Source organism: Chlorocebus sabaeus, chromosome 6 (genome assembly GCF_047675955.1).
Source record: "Chlorocebus sabaeus isolate Y175 chromosome 6, mChlSab1.0.hap1, whole genome shotgun sequence".
NCBI lineage: Eukaryota > Metazoa > Chordata > Mammalia > Primates > Cercopithecidae > Chlorocebus > Chlorocebus sabaeus.
Genome location: NC_132909.1, coordinates 46,245,997 through 46,266,841, shown reverse-complemented (window position 1 = coordinate 46,266,841; position 20,845 = coordinate 46,245,997). Strand labels below are relative to the sequence as shown.

The 20,845-nt window shown below is 49.1% G+C and overlaps 1 protein-coding gene across 1 annotated transcript in view; it reads left to right on the top strand.

Annotated features, from left to right (window-relative positions):
- Nucleotides 1–20,845, top strand: part of NWD1 (NACHT and WD repeat domain containing 1) — an 81,855-nt gene that overhangs the window by 11,093 nt on the left and 49,917 nt on the right. Inside the window, 4 exon segments of the mRNA XM_073015755.1 lie at nucleotides 5,684–5,981; nucleotides 10,694–11,966; nucleotides 17,125–17,328; nucleotides 19,892–20,051. Coding sequence (XP_072871856.1) covers nucleotides 5,684–5,981; nucleotides 10,694–11,966; nucleotides 17,125–17,328; nucleotides 19,892–20,051 — 1,935 coding nt within the window.

The following is a 20,845-nucleotide window of genomic DNA, read 5'->3' as shown; positions in this document are numbered from 1 at the left end:
ATCGCCGGCTGACCTGGACTTACTTCCTGCTTCCCTCTTGAACCAGGCATCACCCCTTTACTGCCCAAGAGCCACAGCATCATTCTGCTCCCTGACTCTGATTTGTGGGGGGCCTTCCACAAAAATCAGAGATGTGCTGGAGGCCCTTGGAGAGGTGTCTGTCTGGTAAATAAGTTATTAGGCAGCACCGAGGCTGGGGACAGCTCCCCATGGTGCTTCCTTCTAGAGAGGCTCTTGCCTCTTGTATCTCCAGAGCTCTGAGAGTTGTTCCCAGTGGGAACTGTTCCTGTTTCCCTTGCCCTGATCCCACAGACTGGAGCAGCTTGTTTGTTTTGTTTTTTTTACCACCTGTTTCCTTCGTATAACCACTGGTCTGTGCTTGGCTTGTGTCTTAGTCCATTTTCTGTTGCTTATAACAGAATCGCTGAAACTGACTAGTTATAAAGAGATGAGGCCAGACACCGTGGATCACACCTGTAATCCCAGTGCTTTGGGAGGCTAAAGTCGGAGGATCGTGTGATCCCAGGAGTTCAAGACCAGCCTGGGCAACATAGCAAGACCCCATCTCTACAAAAAGAATAAAACAGTTAGCTGGGGCAGTGGCTCATGCTTGTAGTCCTAGCTGCTCGGGAGGCTGAGGTGGGAAAATCCCTTGAGCCCAGGAGTTTGAGGTGGCGGTGAGCTATGATTGCACAGTGGCACTGTGGCCTGGGTGCCAGAGGAAGAGTCTGTCTCTTAAGAAAAAAAGAAGAAGAAAAAAGAATTAAAAAGAAATTATTATTATTATTATTATTATTATTATTATTATTATTATTAATTTTGAGATGGAGTCTCACTCTGTCAACCGGGCTGGAGTGCAGTGGGACCATGTTGGCTCACTGCAACCTCCATCTCCTGGGTTCAAGCAATTCTCCTGCCTCAGCCTCCTAAGTAACTGGGATTACAGGCACCCACTACCAAGCCTGGCTAATTTTTAAATATTTTTAGTAGAGACAGGGTTTCACTATGTTAGCCAGGCTGGTCTCGAACTCCTGATCTCAGGTGACCCACCCTCCTCGGCCTCCCAAAGTGTTGGGATTACAGGCGTGAGCCACCACACCCGGCCTTCTATTATATATTTTTTGAGATGAAGTTGCTCCATTGCCCAGGCTGGAGTGCAGTGGCAGGACCTCAGCGCACTGCAACCTCTGCCTCCCAGGTTCAAGCGATTTCCAGCTAATTTTTGTGTTTTTTGTAGAGACGGGGTTTCACCGCATTGGTCAGGCTGGTCTCAAACTCCTGACCTCAAGTGACCCACCCACTTTGGCCTCCCAAACTGCTAGGATTACAGGTGTGAGCCACTGTGCCCAGCCAGAAATTCATTTCTTAGATTTCTGGATGCTGGGAAGTCCGAGGTCAAGGGGCTGCATCTGGTGAGGGCCTTCTTGCTACTGGGTTCTCATAGAGTCCTGAGGTGGTGCAGGGCATCACATGGCAAGAGGGTGAGTGTGCTATCTCAAGTCTCAGTCTCTCTTCCTGTTCTTATAAAGCTACAAGTCACATTCTCATGATAACCTTTTCATCCATTCATCCTTTCATCCATTCATCCATGAGTGGGTTAATCCATTCATGATGGCAGAGCCTCATGACCTAATCACCTCTTAAAGGCCCTACCTCTCAATGCTACCACACTGGGGATTAAGTTTCAACAGGAGTTTTGGTTGGCAGAGGTGGGGGACAAGCATCCAAACCATACCACCTGGCTATGACTTTTCCAACTTCTCTTGTTCATACGAGGCTGTTACTGGTGCAAGGGTCCCTGGAGAACAGTGTCTTTTTCAACATGCATGATTCCATTTATTCAGGTTTCCTAACTCAAAGAAGTGTGGAGGGGTGATTGCTTCTCTTTCTCCCTTCCTTCCTCCTTTCCTTCCTTCCTTACTTCCTTCTTTTCTTTCTATTTCTTTTTCTTTCTTTCTTTCTTTCTCTTTCCTTCCTCCCTTCCTTCCTTCCTCCCTTCCTTCCTTTCCCTCCCTCCCTCCCTCTCTCTCTCTTTTTCCTTCCTTCCTTCCTTCCTTCCTTCCTTCCTTCCTTCCCTCCCTCCCTCCCTCCCTCTCTCTCTCTCTCTCTTTCTCTCTCTCCCTTTCTTTCTTTCTTTCTTTCTTTTTTCTTTCTTTCTTTCTTTCTTTCTTTCTTTCTTTCTTTCTTTCTTTCTTTCTTTCTTTCCTTCCTTCCTTCCTTCCTTCCTTCCTTCCTTCCTTCCTTCCTTCCTTTCTTTCTTTCTTTCTTTCTTTCTTTCTTTCTTTCTTTCTTTCTTTCTTTCTTTCTTTCTTTCTTTCTTTCTTTCTTTCTCTCTCTCTCTCTCCTCTCTCTCTCTCTCTCTCTCTCTCTCTCTCTCTCTCTCTCTTTCTTTCTTTCTTTCTTTCTTTCTTTCTTTCATTTCAGATGGAGTTTTGCTCTTGTTGCCCGGGCTACAGTGCAGTGGCGCCATCTCGGCTCACCGCAACCTCTGCCTCTTGGGTTCAAGCGATTCTCTTGCCTCAGTCTCCTGAGTAGCTGGGATTACAGGCACACACCACCATGCCTGGCTAATTTTTTGTATTTTTTTTTTTTTTTAGTAGAGACAGGGTTTCTCCATGTTGGTCAGGCTGGTCTCAAACTCCCGACCTAGGCCGGGCGCGGTGGCTCACGCCTGTAATCCCAGCACTTTGGGAGGCCGAGACGGGCGGATCACGAGGTCAGGAGATCGAGACCATCCTGACTAACACGGTGAAACCCCGTCTCTACTAAAAATACAAAAATTAGCCGGGCGCGGTGGCGGGCGTCTGTAGTCCCAGCCACACGGGAGGCTGAGGCAGGAGAATGGCATGAACCCGGGAGTCGGAGCTTGCAGTGAGTGGAGATTGCGCCACCGCACTCCAACCTGGGCGACAGAGCAAGACTCCGTCTCAAAAAAAAAAAAAAAAAAAATCAAACTCCCGACCTCAGGTGATCCGCCTGCCGACCTCAGGTGATCTGCCTGCCTCAGCCTCCCAAGTGCTGGGATTACAGGGGTGAGCCACCGCACCCAGCCGATTGCTTCTATTTCATCATGGGGAAACTGGACTTTGGCTCTGACCTAAAGGGCTAGGCCTCCTCCAGGTTAACTTTTCTTTCTTTTTTTCTTTTTTTTGAGACAGGGTCTTCTTCTGTCATCAAGGCTGGAGTGCTGTGGCAAAATCCTAGCCCTTAAGCCACCCAGTGACCTTGGACTAATTCTGTTCCATCCCCAGGCCCCTGTTTCCATGATAATAAAAGGAGAAAGCTGGACTTAGGGTCCTCTTAGCCCTGCTTCACCTCTGATTCTCCCTGGAAGGATCAGAACAAGAATGGAGAACAACCACAAGATTTAAATTAAATCTCAGTTATCAAGATAAATCATATATACATATATGTACATATATTATATATACATTTTATATATATATATGTATATATAGTGGGAGAGAGAGAGACAGAGTTTCTCTCTTGTCATCCAGGCTGGAGTGCAATGGCACGATCTCAGCTCACCACAACCTCCGCCTCCAGGGTTCAAGCGATTCTCCTGCCTCAGGCTCCCGAGTTGCTGGGATTACAGGCATGCGCCACCACACCTGGCTAATTTTGCAGTTTTAGTAGAGATGGGTTTTCTCCACATTGGTCAGGTTGATCTTGAACTCCCTAGTCTCAGGTGATCCTCCTGCCTCAGCTTCCCAAAGTGCTGGGATTACAGGCGTGAGCCACCACGCCCGGCTGATAAATAATATTTTAATGCAAATTTTAACTTTTTTTGAGACATGGTCTTGCCCAGGCTGCACAGTGCAGTGGTATGATCATGGCTTATGGCAGCCTTGACTTCCCAGGTTCAGGCAATCCTCCCTGTTCAGCCTCCTGAGTAGCTGGGACTACAGACATGTGCCACCATGCCTGGCTATTTTTTTAAATTTATTTTTATTTTTTATGTTTTTATTTTTATTTTTTTTAGGACGGAGTCTCGCTCTGTTGCCCAGGCTAGAGTGCAGTGGCATGATCTTGGCTCACTGCCAACTCTGCCTCCTGGGTTCACGCCATTCTCCTGCCTTGGCCTCCCAAGTAGCTGGGACTACAGGCACCCGCCACCACACCGGCTAACTCACACCTGGCTATTTTTTTAAAAAAATTTTTTATAGAGACAGGATCTCACTATGTTGCCTATTATTATTATTTTATTTGAGACAGTCTTGCTCTGTCACCCAGGCTGGAGTGTAGCAGCGCGATCTTGGCTCACTGCAAACTTCGCCTCCTGGCTTCAAGTGATTCTCCTGCCTCATCCTCCCTAGTAGCTGGGATTACATGTGCATACCACCATGCCTGGCTAATTTTTGTATCTTTAGTAGAGATGGGGTTTCACTGTTTTGGCCAGACTGGTCTTGAACTCCTGACCTCAAATGATCTGCCCACCTCAGCCTCCCAAAGTATTGAGATTACAGACATGAGCCACCTTGCCCGGCCCCATTATTTGTGGGTTTTTTTTTTTTTTTAGAGACAGGGTCTTACTCTGTCCCCCAGGCTGGAGTGCAGTGGTGCAATCACAGCTCACTGCAGCCTTGAACTCCTGAGCTCAAGTGATCCTCCAGCCTCAGCCTCCTGAGTATCTGAGACTACAGATGCACACCCACACACCCTGATAATTTTTAATTTTTGTAGAGATGGGATCTCATTATGTTGCCCAGCTAGTCTCTAACTTCTGGTCTCAAGAGATCCTCCTGCCTTGGCCTCTCACAGTGTTGGGATTACAGGCATGAGCCACCATGCCTAGCCTAGGGGACAATTCTTTATTGCCCCTCATGACTTCTGGTGGCTCCAGACTATCAGAGTGGTCAACTTCACTTCCATCTTCTTAGAGTGCTGGTTGGATTCAAGAATTAAACTGACGTAAAATTGATTAACAGGAAAAAAAACCATACACATTTATTTATTTATTTATTTATTTGTTTTGAGACAGAGTCTCACTCTGTCGCCCAGGTTGGAGTGCAGTGGCTCGATCTTGGCTCGCTACAACCTCTGCCTCCTGCGTTCTAGTGATTCTCCTGCCTCAGCCTCCCAGGTAGCTGGCATAACAGGCTCCTGCCACCACAACCAGCTAATTTTTATATTTTTAGTAGAGATGGTGTTTCGCCCTGTTGGCCAGGCCGGTCTTGAACTCCTGACCTCAGGTGATCCACCCGCCTTGGTCTCCCAATGTGCTGGGATTACAGGAGTGAGCCACCACACCCGGCCGACATACATTTACTAATACAAGTTTTTTACATGGCACAAGAACCCTCATAAGGAAATAAGAACCCACAAAAGCAGCTAGAGTCATTTACTTATACATTGAATTGGACAAAGAATAGTAAATTGTGGCTGGGGACAGTGGCTCACGACTGTAATCCCAGCACTTTGTGAGGCTGGGATGGGAGGATCACTTGAGTCCAGGAGTTCAACACCAGCCTGGGTAATGTAGTGAGACCAAAAATAAAAACTTAAAAATTAGCCAGGTGTGGTGGTGTATGACTGTGGTCCTAGCGGGAGGATCACTTAAACCCAGGATGTCGAGGCTGCAGTGAGCCATGGTTGCACCACCACACTCCAGCCTGGGCAACAGAGCAAGACCCTGTCTGAAGAAAAAAAGTGAGATTTGCATCTGTGATTTCCTCTCCGCCAGGCCCTCATCGGTGATCAGTACGGCCCCTGTGTGGTTCCCTCGCGGATCGATGAGAAGGAGTGGGAGGTATTGAGGGCCCGTCTCACTGCCAGGCCAAGTGACCTGGAGCTGGTGGCACGACACTTCCGGAGGGACGAGAATGCGATTCCTCCCACCTACGTCCTGCAGGCACCAGGTACCGGGGAGGCCTGTGAACCAGAGGAGGCTACCCTAACCTCTGTCCTACGCTCTGGAGCCCAGGAGGCCCGCAGGCTGGGGCTCATCACCCAGGAGCAGTGGCAGCGCTACCACCGGTCAGGTGAGGCGGCAGAGACTCCCCTTTGAGATCCACATGAAACTGACTGCGTGTTCAGAATATCCATCCCCTGTTGGCAAAAATGCAACAGTCTGCATTTCTTGCAAATGCCAAACCAGTCAACAGCTAGTCCCTCTGCTCTGAGAAAGGCTGTTTTACTGATCCAAAATAGTTCAGCCACATTCCTGATCAGTCTTGGTCTCAGGATCTTCCTCTCCTCGCTGACTCTTTCTTCTCGTCTCCCAGGGAGGCTCCTGGCACGGGGGGTATTAGTCTGTTCTCATGCCACTAATGAAGACTTACTTGAGGCTGAGTAATTTACAAAGGAAAAAGGTTTAATGGACTCATAATTCCACATGGCTGGGGAGGCCTCACAATCATGGCAGAAGGCAAAGGAGAAGCAAAGGCATGTCTTACATGGTGGCGGGTAAGACAGAGTGAGAGCCAAGCAAAAGGGGAAACTCCTTATAAAACCATCAGATCCCGTGAGACTTATTCACTACCATGAGAACAGTATGGGGGAACCACCCCCCATGATTCAGTTATCTCCCACCAGGTCCCTCCCACAACACGTGTGAATTATGGGAGCTACAATTCAAGATGAGATTTGGGTGGGGATACAGCCAAACCAGATCAGGGGGAGCAATCCAGGGTGACTACCATCCCAGTTTGCCTGGGATGAAGGGGTTCCTAGGATGCAGGATTTGTAGTACTAAAATCTGGCAGGCTGGGCCCAGTGGTGCCTACCTGTAATCCCAGCATTTTGGAAGGCCGAGGCAGGAGAATCACTTAAGTTCAGGAGTTCGAGACCAGCCTGGGCAATATAGTGACACCTCATCTCTACAAAAACAAACAAACAAACAAACAAACAAAACTTTTAAAAATTTGCCAAACGTGGTGGTTCAGGCCTGTAATCCCAGTTACTCAGGAGGCTGAGGCAGGAGGATTGCTTGAGCCCAGGAGGCAGAGGCTGTGGTGAGCCAAGATCATGCCACTGTACTCCAACCAGGGTTACAGAGAGAGACCTGTCTCGAAAAACAAAAACAAAAACAAAACTAACTGGGTATGGTGGTGCATCCTGTAGCCCCAGCTACTCAGGAGGCTGAGATGAGAGGATCGCTTAAGCCCAGGAGTTGGAGGCTGCATTGAGCTATAATCTTGCCACTGTACTCCAGCAAGGGTGACAGAGTGAGACCCTGTCTCTAAATCAATCAATCAATAAACTAATTAAATAAAATACAGTCTACCCTTGAGCAACATAGTGTTTAGGGACTCTAACCCCTTGCACCGTCGAAAATCTGTGTGTAGCTACTGATAGCCTACCAATAACATAAATTGTTGACCAGGTGCAGTGGCTCATGCCTGTAATCCCAGCACTTTGGGAGGCTGAGGTGGGTGGATTACTTGAGCCCCGAGTTGGAGACCAGCCTGGGCAACATGGCAAAACCCCGCCTTTATTTTTTTAAAAAAGTAAAATTAGTTGGGTGTGGTGGCGCACACCTGTAGTCCCAGCTACTCAGGAGGGTGAGGTGGGAGGATTTTGTCAGCCTGGGAAGTGCAGGTTGCAGTGAACCAAGATTGTACCACTGCACTTCAGTCTGGTCGATAGAGTGAGACCCCGTATCAAACAAACAAATAAACAAACAAACATAAACAGTTGGCCGGGCGCGGTGGCTCATGCCTGTAATCCCAGCACTTTGGGAGGCTGAGGCAGATGAATCACGAGGTTAGGAGTTCAAGACCAGCCTGGCCAACATGGTGAAACCCTGTCTCTACTAAAAATACAAAAATTAGCTAGGCATGGTAGTGCGCACCTGTAGTCCCAGCTACTTGGGAGGTTAAGGCAGGAGAATTGCTTGAACCCAGGAGGCAGAGGTTGTGGTGAGCCGAGATAGCACCACTGCACTCCAGCCTGGCAGCAGAGCAAGACTCTGTCTAAAAGAAAAACAAACAAACAAACAGTCGATGAACATATATTTTGTATGTTCTATCTATATCTATCATATCCTGTTTTCTTGTAATAAAGTAAGCTAGAGAGAAGAAAATGTTATTACAAAAATCACAAGGAAGAAAAAATATGTTTGCTGTTGCTTAAGCGTAAGTGGTTCATCAGTCACAAAGGTCTTCATCCTTGTCATCTTCACCTTGAGTAGGAAGAGGAGGGGTTGGTCTTGCTGTCTCAGGGATGGTAGAGGCAGAAGAAACTTGACCTGTGTAGTTAAAGCCCACATTCTTCAATGGCCAGCTGCATACAATTCAGTGGCAATTATTACATTCACTGTGATCTACAACTGCCAACTCTGTCTAGTTCCAAGACATTTTCTTTTCTTTTTCTTTTTCTTTCTTCTTCTTCTTTTTTTTTTTTTTGAGATGGAGTCTCGCTCTGTAGCCCAGGCTGGAGTGCAGTGGTGCAATCTCGGCTCACTGCAACCTCCGCCTCCTGGGTTCAAGCGATTCTCCTGCCTCAGCCTCCTGAGTAGCTGGGATTACAGGCACGCGTCACCTCACCTGGCTAATTTTTGTATTTTTAGTAGAGACGGGGTTTCCCCATGTTGCTCAGGCTGGTCTCTAACTCCTGACCTCTTGATCAGCCCGCCTTGGCCTCCCAAAGTGCTGAGATTACAGGTATGAGTACCCGCGCCTGCCTAACGTTTTCTTTGTACTTATTTATTTTATTTTTTTTTTGAGACAAGGTCTTACTCTGTTGCCCAGGCTAGAGTGCAGTGGCACGATCATGGCTCAGTGTGGCCTCCAGTTCCTGGGATCAAGCAATCCTCCCACCTCAGCCTCCTCAGTAGCTGGGACCGCAGTCATACGCCATCACAGGCTGCTGACTTATTTTTTGTAGAGACGGGGTTTTACCATGTTGCTCAGGCTGGTCTCGAACTCCTGAGCTCAAGCGATTGTCCAGCCTTTGCCTCCCAAAGTGCTGAGATCACAGGTGTGAACTACACCTGGCCCTCCAAGACATTTTTATCACCCCAAAAGAAGCCCTACCCATTAAACACTCCCCATCTCCCCTCTCCCAGCGCAGGCCACCATCAATCTGCTTTCTGTCTCTGTTAATTTGCCTGTTCTGGACATTTCATGTCAACGGAATCTTGCACTACATGGCCTTTGTGTCTGGCTTCTCTCACTCGGCATCATATTTTTGAGGTTCATCCACGTTTTAGCATCTGTGAGTATTTCATCCATTTCAATGGCTGAATAGTATCCCATTGTGTGGAAGGACCATATTTTGTTTATCCATTCATCTGTTGATGGATGTTTCTTTTGATTTGTTTTGTTTTTGAGACGGAGTCTCTGAAGTGCAGTGACATGATCTTGGCTCACTGCAACCTCCGCCTCCCAAGTTCAAGCGATTCTCCTGTCTTAGCCTCTTGAGTAGATGGGATTACAGGCGTGTGCCATCATGCCAGGCTAATTTTTGTATTTTTAGTAGTGACGGAGTTTCACCAGGTTGACCAGGCTGATCTCGAACTCCTGACCTCAGGTGATCTGCCTGCCTTGGCCTCCCAAAGTGCTGGGATTACAGGCGTGAGACCCCGCACCCAGCCTGCTGATGGCTGTTTGGATTGTTTCTGTCTTTTGGCTGTTGTGAATGGTGCTGTTACAAGCAAGGGTGTATTAGTATTTGTTGGAGTCTCTGTTTTCAGGTCTTTTCAGCAGATTCCTGGGAGTGACATTGCTGGGTGCGATAGTAATTCCATGGTTCACTTTTTGAGGATGACGGTATTGTTTTACAGTGGGGCTACTCCTCACACGGGGCCTCTGTGTTGCCTACCCTAAGGGGTCTTTGATTAATAATAGCTAAATCAGGCCGGGCGCAGTGGCTCACACCTGTCATCCCAAGCACTTTGGGAGGCCAAGGCTGGAGAATTGCTTGAGCTTAGGAGTTGGAGACCAGCCTGGGCAACATAGCAAGACCCCATCTCTAAAAAAACAATACAAAAATTAGCCGGGTGTGCTGATGCATGCCTGTAATCCCAGCTATTTGGGAGGCTGAGGTAGAAGGATCGCTTGAGCCTGGGAGGCGGAGGTTGCAGTGAGCCAAGATCGCGCCCCTCCACTCCAGCCTGGGTGGCAGAGTGAGACCGTGTCTCAATAATAATAAAAGTAAGAATAATGGCTTAGGCTGGGCGCGGTCACTCACGCCTGTAATCCCAGCACTTTGGGAGGCCGAGACAGGTGGATCACGAGGTCAGGAGATTGAAACCATCCTGGCTAACACCGTGAAACCCCGTCTCTATGAAAAATAGAAAAATTAGCTGGGCATGGTGGCAGGTGCCTGTAGTCCCAGCTACTCTGGAGACTGAGGCAGGAGAGTGGCGGGTGAACCCAGGAGGCGGAGGTTGCGGTGAGCCGAGATCATGTCATTGCACTCCAGCCTGGGTGACAAGAGCGAACCTCCGTCTCTCTCTCTCTTTAAGAATAATGGCTTGATTAGTGTAACTCTGGGTGCAGTCCCTGGACCAGCAAGCCTTGGCTTGTTGCAAATGCAAACTCCGGGGCCTCACTCAGATCTGCTGAATCACTTCTGGGGGTGGGGTCCAGCCATGCGGGTCTTTTCGAGTCTCCCAGGTCGGACTCTAGTGCACGTTAATCTTGAGAACCAATGCACGTCCCCCAACAACAGGTCTCCCAGCAACCCCATTTAGGTCAGCTGCTGACCCAATAATGACCACACTTCCTTCCCACCTTCCCCACTTTGGCAGTCATTGACTGGGAGCTACAGCGGGGCCTGCTGAGCTCAGAGGACCGGGACCAGGGAGCGACCGTCTTCCTTCGAGAGATCCAAGACCTCTACAAACACATCCTTGAAGACTGCGCCCTCGGGATGGTGGACCGGCTCGCGGATGGCTGCCTGGACACTGATGCCCAGAACCTTCTCAGCAGCCTCAAGGGCCGCATCACTGACATGCACCCCGAGATCCTCAAGGCCCACCGCCTGCCGTGGAGCCGCGACCTGGTGAACCCCAAGAACAAAACTCACGCCCACTACCTGAAGGAGCTGGGTGAGCAGTTTGTGGCGAGGGCCAATCACCAGGTCCTCGAACGCCTCCGTGAGCTGGATGTGGCCGGACAAGAGTTGGCGTGGCTCTACCAGGAGATCCGCCACCACCTTTGGCAGAGCTCGGAGGTCACCCAGAACTTCTGTGGACGCCAGGAACTCCTGGCTCGGCTTGGGCAGCAGCTCAGGCACGATGACAGCAAGCAGCACACCCCGCTGGTACTCTTCGGGCCCCCGGGCATCGGAAAGACGGCCCTGATGTGCAAGCTGGCTGAGCAGATGCCAAGGCTGCTCGGGCACAAGACGGTGACCGTCCTGCGGCTGCTGGGGACATCGCAGATGAGCTCGGATGCCCGTGGCCTGCTGAAGAGTGTCTGCTTCCAGGTCTGCCTGGCCTATGGGCTGCCCTTGCCCCCTGCCCAGGTTCTGGATGCCCACACCAGGGTGGTCCAGTTTTTCCACACCCTCCTCCACACCGTCTCTTGCAGAAACTTCGAGTCTCTTGTGCTCCTACTGGATGCTATGGATGACCTGGACTCTGTCCGCCATGCTCGGAGGGTTCCCTGGCTGCCTCTCAACTGCCCCCCAAGGGTGCACCTCATCCTCTCAGCTTGCTCGGGGGCACTGGGGGTTTTGGACACCTTACAGAGAGTGCTCCTGGACCCGGAGGCCTACTGGGAGGTGAAGCCCCTCTCTGGAAACCAAGGCCAGGAGATGATCCAACACCTGCTGGTGGCTGCAAGGAGGACGCTGAGCCCAGTGCACACAGATTTGCTCTGGGCCAGCCTCCCGGAGTGTGGGAACCCGGGGCGGCTGAGGCTGGCCTTTGAGGAGGCCCGGAAGTGGTTCTCCTTCACCGTGCCTGCACCACTGGCCACCACCGCAGAGGAAGCCACGCACCAGCTCTGCGCCCGTCTGGAGCAGACACACGGGCGGCTCCTCGTGGCCCACGTGCTGGGCTACATCGTGTCTTCCCGGTAAGTCTCTGTGTTTTGAAACTCTTATTTATTTATTTATGTTTAATTTTTTATTTTTTATTTATTTATTTATTTATTTATTTATTTATTTTGAGACGGAGTCTTGCTCTGTGCCCCAGGCTGGAGTGCAGTGGCGCGATCTCGGCTCACTGCAAGCTCCGCCTCCCGGGTTCACGCCATTCTCCTGCCTCAGCCTCCCGAGTAGCTGGGACTACAGGCGCCTGCCACCACGCCCGGCTAATTTTCTTGTATTTTTAGTAGAGACGGGGTTTCACTGTGTTAGCCAGGATGGTCTTGATCTCCTGACCTCGTGATCCGCCCGCCTCGGCCTCCCAAAGTGCTGGGATTACAGGCTTGAGCCACCGCGCCCGGCCCTAATTTTTTATTTTTAGAGATGGGGGTCTAGTTATGTCACCCAGGCTGGAGTGCAGAGGCACGATCACAGCTCACTGCAGTCTCAAGTGATCCTCATGCCTCACCTGCTGAGTAGCTGGGACCACAGGCGTGCACCACCGTGTCCAGCAAAATATATTTTTTTAATTTTAATTTTTAGAGATGGGGTCTGACTCTGTCACCCAGGCTGGAGTGCAGTGGCATGACCATAGGTCACTGCAGTCTCCAACTTCCAGACTCAAGTGAGCCTCCCATCTCAGCCTGCCGATTAGGGTAGCTGGGACCACAGGCGTGCACCACTGTGCCCAGCTAAATATAATTTTTTAATTTTTATTTTTAGAGATAGGGGTCTGGCTCTGTCTCCCAGGCTGTAGTGCAGTGGCACAGTCATAGCTAACTGCAGTCTCCAACTCCGAGGCTCAAGTGATCCGCCCACCTCAGCCTCCCAAAGTGCTGGGATTACAGGTGTGAGCCACTGCGCCTGGCCTAGTTTGTTGCAATTCACAGTCCCGAGACTTTCACTTGGCTAAGCAACCACGTAGGCAGCCCTTTCTTTCTTTTGCATGTGTGGATTTATTTTCCCAGCTTTGTTGAGGTATAGTTGACAAACAAAAATTGCATTTGGCTGGGCACGTTGTTGCACACCTGTAGTCCCAGGTGTAGTCCTATGTCGTCCAGCATTTTGGATGGTAGTTTCGAGTGTTTGCTGTTGGCCAGTTGCAGTAAAGGCAAAGTTTTGTTCCTTGGTGTCTCCGCCAATTGGCAGAGGACAAACTCAGGGGAGGGAGTGTGGCTGCTTGGTCTTTCTGATTAACCCCTTCCTCTCTGCTGCTTGTTGGTTTTGCTTTTGCTTTTGTTTTCTTCCTTCCTTCCTTCCTTCCTTCCTTCCTTCCTTCCTTCCTTCCTTCCCTCCCTCCCTTCCTTCCTTCCTCTTTCTTTCATTCCTTTCTTCTTTCCCAGCACTTTGCCAAGTGGTGCAATCTCAGCTTACTGCAACCTCTGCCTCCTAGGTTCAAATGATTCTCATGTCTCAGCCTCTCAAGTAGCTGGGATTACCTGCATGCACCACCATGCCTGGCTAATTTTTGTGTTTTCAGTAGAGACAGGGTTTTGCCTTGTTGGCCAGGCTGGTCTCGAATTCCTGGCCTCAAGTAATCTGCCCACTTTTGCCTCCCAAAGTGCCAGGATTACAGGAATGAGCCACCACATCCAGATTTATTATTTATTTATTTATTTATTTAGTAGAGACAGGGTCTCACTATGTTGCCCAGGCTGCTCTCAAACTCCTGGGCTCAAGCAGTCCTCCCACCTTCGCTTCCCAAAGTGCTGGGATTACAGGTGTGAGCCACCATGCCTGGCTTATAATCTATCTCTGTATATACAGCTGGCTCTTGAACAATCTGGGGGTTAGGGGAACCAACTGTCTCCCGATGTAGCTCTAAATTGGTGTATAACGTTGAACTCCCCTAAAACTTAAATACTAATAGCCTACTGTTGACCAGAAGCCTTACCAGTAACATAAATGGTTGGTGAACATGTATTTCATATGTTCTATGTATTACAGACTGTATTCCTACAACAAAACAAGGTAGAGAAAAGAAAATGATAGTAAGAAAATCATAAGGGGGGCCGGGCGCAGTGGCTCCTGCTTGTAATTCCAGCTACTTGGGAGGCTGAGTACGAGAATTGCTTGAACCCAGGGGATGAAGGTTGCAGTGAGCCTAGATCACGCCATTGCACTCGAGTCTGGGTGACAGAGCAAGACTCTGTCTCAAAAAAAGAGAAAATCATAAGGAAGAAAAATACATGTAGTATTCATGAAGTGGAAGTGGATCATCACAAAAGTCTTCATCCTTGTCATCTTCACATTGAGTAGGCAGAGGAAGAGGAGAAGGGAAGGAGGAGAAGGGGACTTGGTCTTCCTGTCTCAGAGGCAGCACAGGTGGAAGAAAATCCACATATAAGTGGACTCATGCAGTTCAAACCTGTGTTCTTCAAGGATCAACTCTATGTCTATCTGCTTGTCTATATCTATTTATCTGTCATCTGTCTACCTATTTATCTTTATGTTTATCTATTTTTGTATCTATTGCTCTATCTCTTATTTATAGCTATCTCTCTCTCTATAATATGTCTGTCTATGACATGACTATTTATACATCTGTCTGTCTATCTGTCATGCTACCACCATCTAGTGGGTGGAGGCTTGGGTGGGGGCTGCTACACATCCTACAACAGGGGTCCCCAACCCCCAGTACTGGTACCGGTCCATGGCCTGTTAGGAACCAGGCTGTACAGCAGGAGGTGAGCAGCAGGCAAACAAGTGAAGCTTCATCTGTATCTGCAGCCACTTCTTGCCGCTCCTCATCGCTCCCATTACCACCTGAGCTCCACCTCCTGTCAGGTCAGCAGCATCATTAGATTCTCATAAGAGCGCAAACCCTATTGGGAACTGTGCATACAAGGGATCTAGGTTACTTGAATCTTATGAGAATCTAATGCCTGATGACCTGTCACTGTCTCCCATCACCCCCAGATGGGACTGTCTAGTTGCAGGAAAACAAGCTCAGGGCTCCCGCTGATTCTATGTTATGGGGAGTTGTAGAATTATTTCGTTATATATTGCAATGTAGTCATAATAGAAATAAAGTGTACAATGCACTTGATCATCCCAAACCATCACCCCCACCCCGGTCCGTGGAAAAAAATGGTCTTCCAAGAAACTGGTCCCTAGTGCCAAAAAGATTGGGGACTGCTGCCCTACAACACACAGGATGGTCCCCACCCTAAAACATGATCTGACTCCAAACATCAACAATGCGAGCCCAAGAAACGCTGCAGTCAGCATGCCCTGTGCCCTCTGGGAGCCTCACTACCTCCTCTGCACAGAGGTGCTCGTTGGGAGAGCATCCATCCTCCAAGGCTACCGGAAGGATCAATGAGATCACGCTCACCAGAATAAGAGTTCAGAATATGGGGAACTAGTGCATTTTCTTCTTAGCCCTCAACAGTTTTGTTTTTGGCAGATGAGGAAACTGAGGCAAAGAGAAGGTACATTACTTGCCAAGGTCTCTCAGCCAAATGTAAGCCTGATCAAATCAGATAAAATGCAAGCCTGATGACCATGCACAGCCCTGTTTTGCAATTCAGGCTAGGCGGGTCCCGTGGGAGTGCCAAGTGAGGTGCTTGCTCTGGGGTTCACATTGCTTAGGGGATGTCTTCGGGGATGAAGATGGACTCTCAACATAGTGGTTCACCCATGACCATGGGCACATCTCCTGGGCTCTCTCTGACACCATATAATAGAACTTTTACAGGCCAGGTGCAGTGGCTCACACCTAATCCCAACACTTTGGGAGGCTGAGGCAGGAGTTGGAGAGCAGCCTGGCCAACATAGTGAAACCCCATCTCTACTAAAAATACAAAAATTAGCCAGGCGTGGTGGTGGGTGCCTGTAGTCCCAGCTACTGGAGAGGCTGAGGCAGGAGAATCACTTGATCCCAGGAGGCGGAGATTGCAGTGAGCGGAGATGGCACCACTGAACTCCAACCTAGGCAACAGAGTGAGACTCTGTCTCAAAAAAAAAAAAAAAAAAAAAAAAGTTTGCAAAGAGGACAGTGTTGGGTATGACATTATCACCAATATGGTAACTACAAGCCACAAAAACTATGGAACACTTGAAAGGTGCTTCATGCAACTCAGAAACTGAATTTAAGTTTGAAAGATGGTTCATGCAACCAAGACACTGAATTTTGAGTTTTATTACTTTTTAACCAGTTCAACTTTATTTGTACTTATTTGTTCATTTATTTATGTATTTGTTTTAGAGACAGGGTCTCACTCTTTTGGCCAGGCTGGAGTGCAGTGATATAATCACAGCTCACTGCAGCCTCAACCTCCTGGGCTCAAGCCATCCTCCTCTCTCAGCCTCCCAAGTAGCAGGGACTACAGGCGTGCGCCCCCATGCCCAGCTAATTTTAAATTTTTTTGTAGAGATGGGGTCTCCTTGTGTTGCCTAGGCTGGTCTTGAGCTGTGACCTCAAGCAGTCCTCCTGCCTCAGCCTCCCAAAGGTCAGGGATTACAGGTGTGATCCACCGTGCCCAGCCCACTTATCCTCATTAAAAACATGCCTTGGTGGACCAGGGTGGAGTGGGGTGGGTGCAGTTGGTTTCTGCATTATTTTCCTTGAGTTACCTCATCCTTCCCTCCCTATACTCTCTGTCTTAGACCCCTTTGAGGTTAAGGAGTGAGCGGTTTATGGTTCTGTAGGTGTGTGTGCAGAGGAAAAGACTGGCACTTTGGGAGACTGAGGAGGGTGGATCATGAGGTCAGGAGCTGGAGACCAGCCTGGCCAACATGGTAAAACCCCGTCTCTACTAAAAATACAAAAATTAGCTGAGTGTGGTGGCAGGCACCTGTAGTCCCAGCTACTCAGGAGACTGAGGCAGGAGAATCGCTTGAACCTGGGAGGCGGAGGTTGCAGTGAGCCAAGATCGTACCACTGCACTCCAGCCTGGGTGACAGAGCAAGACTCTGTCTCAAAAAAAAAAAAAAAAAAAAAAAAAAAAAATTCGGAAAATGTCTTCCTTGGTGGGTACTGCCGTAACCGGGCTTGGGCCGTCGTGGGCGCTGTCCAAATGCTGATCCCAGGTGATGTGCTGGACACCGAGCGGGTAGCTGTATCCCTCGCTCTCTTGGCTTCTACATTTTCCAAACACAGAAGACATGAGATGTGCCTCAAAGCCCCACTCCTCCTCCCTTCAGGCACGGTCTCTCGGAGGCGGAGCTGAAGGATGTTTTGTCCTTGGACGACGAGGTCCTGCAGGCTGTGTACCGGGACTGGACCCCGCCCAGCAAGGAGCTGCTGCGCTTCCCGCCCCTGCTGTGGGTGAGACTTCGTCGGGATCTGGGATACTACTTGGCCCGGCGGCCCGTGGATGGCTTTACCCTCCTGGCCATTGCCCACAGGTAGGTCCAGGCAGGAGTGGCAGGGGCACTGGGTGGGGCCCCAAGAATGAGGAGGACTCACTGGCCAGGGCTCTTCTCAGTACCAGATCCTTCACTCCCCAGGGAATCAAGTCTAGTTAGAATTCTGACACAATTCACTCATTTTTAAAATTGAGTGGAGGCTGGACGCAGTGGCTCATGCCTATAATCCCAGCTTAAAATTGAGTGGAGGCTGGACGCAGTGGCTCATGCCTATAATCCCAGCACCTTGTGGGGCCAGGGCGGGAGGATTGCTGGAGGCCAGGAGTTGGAGATCAGCCTGGGCAACATAGAGAGGCCCCATCTCTACCAAAAATACAAGAAAATTAGCTAGGTGTGATGGTATACACTTGTGGTCCCAGCTACTTGGGAGGCTGAGGTGGGAGGATCACTTAAGCCCAGGAGTTTGAGGCTACAGTGAGCCGTGATTGCACTGCTGCACTCCAGCCTGGGCGACAGAGTGAGATCCTGTTTCAAACTAAACAGCTAAACTAAACTAAACTAAACTAAACTAAACTAAACTAGGTGAAGTTCACGTAACATAAAATTCACCATTTTATTTTATTTTATTTTATTTTATTTTATTTTATTTTATTTTATTTTATTTTATTTCATTTTATTTTGAGACAGGGTCTGGCCCAGGCTGGAGTATAGTAGCTGTCATCACGGCTCACTGTAGCCTCAAACTCCTGGACTCAAGCAATGCTCCCATCTCAGCCTCCAGAGTAGCTGGGACTACAGGCATGCACCACCATGGCTACTATTTTTAAATTTTTTTATAGAGACGGAGTCTCACCACATTGCCCAGGCTGGTCTCGAACTCCTGGGCTCAAGAGACACACCTACCTCGGCCTCCCAAAGTGCTGGGGTTACAGGTGTGAGTCACCATGCCTGGCCAATTCACCACATATTATTTTATTTATTTTGTTTTATTATTTTATTATTTTTTGAGACAGAGTCTTGCTGTGTTGCCCAGGCTGGAGTGCAGTGGCACGATCTTAGCTCACTGCAACCTCTGCCTCCCAGGTTTGAGTGATTCTCCTTCCTCAGCCTCCTGAGTAGCTAGGATTACAGGCATGAGCCACCACACCTGGCTAATTTTTGTATTTTTAGTAGAGACGGTTTTCACCATTTTGGCCAGGCTGGCCTCAAGTTCCTGACCTCAGGTGATCTGCCCGCCTCGGCCTCCCAAAATGCTGGAATTACAGGCATGAGCCACTGTGCCTGACCAGAATTCACCATTTTAAAGTGAACAATTAACTGGTATTTTAGTACACTCACAATGTTGTACCCCTCACCTCTGTCTAGTTCCAGAACGTTTTCATCCCCCCAAAAGGTGACCCCATCCCCATCAGCAGTCACTCCCCATTCTCCTTCCCTAACCCCTGGCAGCCACTCATCTGCTTCCTGTCTCTATGGATTTGCCTGTTCTGGGCATTTCATATCAATGGAATCTCACACTACGTGGGCTTTTGTGTCTAGCTTCTTTCACCCAGCATCATGTTTTCAGGGCTCATCCACATTGTAGCAGGGATCGGTGCTTCCTTCCTTTTCACGGCTACATAATATTTCATTGTTATCTTCATCTATGGATGGACACTTGCATTGTTTCCACGTTTTTGCTGTTGTGAACATGCATGTGTAAGGTTTTGTTTGAACACCTGTTTTCTTTCCTTCCCTTCCCTTTCCCTTTCCCCTTTCCCTTCCCTTCCCTTTCCCCTTTCCCTTCCCTTCCCTTCCCTTCCCTTCCCTTCCCTTCCCTTCCCTTCCCTTCCCTTCCTCCCTCCCTCCCTCTCTCCCTCCCTCCCTCTCTCTCTCTCTCTCTCTCTCTCTCTCTTTCCTTCTTTCTCTTTCTTGTTTTCTTTCCTTTTTTTTTTGACGGAGTCTTTCTCTGTCACCCAGGCTGGAGTGCAGTAGCAACATCTCAGCTCACTGCAACCTCCACCTGGGAGGAGCGATTCTCCTGCCTCAGCCTCCTGAATAGCTGGGATTACAGGCATGCAACACCACGCCCAGCTAATTTTTGTGTGTTTTTTTTAGTACAGACAGGGTTTCACCATGTTGGGCAGGCTGGTCTCAAACTCCCGACCTCAGGTAATCTGCCCACCTCGGCCTCCCAAAGTGGTGGGATCACAGGCATGAGCCGCTGCACCCGGCCTGAACACCTGTTTCTTGATTCTTCTGGGTATATACCCAAGAGTGGATTTGCTGGGTCAGGTGGTAAGTTATTTTATGTTTAAATTTTGGAGGAGTCCAAAGGTTCCTCTTTGAAATCCCACCTGTAATTACACGCCTGAGACTACAGGTGTGTAACTACAGATGGGATTTCAAATTTATGAAATTTATGTAAGGAAAGTAAATTTATGTAAGGAAAAAGAAAACATGGACCAATTTAGAGACAGATGTGATGTATCAAATAGCACAGGTGGTCAACAGAGTGGTTTAGCATGGCTTGGGATTAGGGAACTGCCTCCAGGAAGACAGACAGCCACCTTTGAGCTCAGTGGGTCCCCCGGGTCCATCAGCCTGTGTACCCCCTCTGCAGACAGCTGGTCGAGGTGGTCCGTGAGCGCTACCTGTCGGGATCCGAGAGAGCCAAGAGGCATGGCGTCCTGGCTGACTTCTTCTCAGGGACCTGGAGCCAGGGTACCAAGAAGCTCATCACTCTGCCACTTGTAGGGAAACCCCTAAACTTGGACCGAAAGGTGAGGTACCTGGGACCCCCACTCTCCACCTGCAACCTCCACCCTGCCCGGCGTTGCTCACCTCCTTCCTTCCCCTTTTTGCACTTAAAACCTCCTCCTGACCTACTTCTCCTTTCCCACAGAGGGCAAGATGTCCCTTCTATCCCATTTTTTTTTTTTTTGAAACAGAGTCTTGCTCTTGTTGCCCAGGCTGGAGTGCGATGGTGTGATCTCAGCTCACTGCAACCTCTGCCTCCCGGGTTCAAGCAATTCTCCTGCCTCAGTTTCCCGAGTAGCTGGGATTATAGGCACCCGCCACCATGCCCGGCTAATTTTCGTATTTTTGGTAGAGACAGGGTTTCACCATGTTGGCCAGGCTGGTCTCGAACTCCTGCCTGGGCAACAGAGAGAAACTCTGTCTCAAAAACAAACAAACAAACAAACAAATAAACAAGGTACAGAGTTATTGTGAACTCTTCTCCCTGATGTTAAAATCTTATATAACTGTTGTGTAATGATTACAACTAGGAAATTACACTTTTAATTCTTTGGTTATAGCTTGATGTTTCTTTTTCTCTGTCTCCCCTGCTGGACTGGGGAGGCTGGAGACAGGACCAGGCTCTATTCTTTTTTTGGTGCTGACCTTTCTTTTTTCCTTCCTTCCTTCCTTCCTTCCTTCCTTCCTTCCTTCCTTCCTTCCTTCCTTCCTTCCTTCCTTCCTTCCTTCCTTCTTTCCTTCCTTCCTTCCTTCCTTCCTTCCTTCCTTCCTTCCTTCCTTCCTTCCTTCCTTCCTTCAACAGTCTTGCTGTCACCCG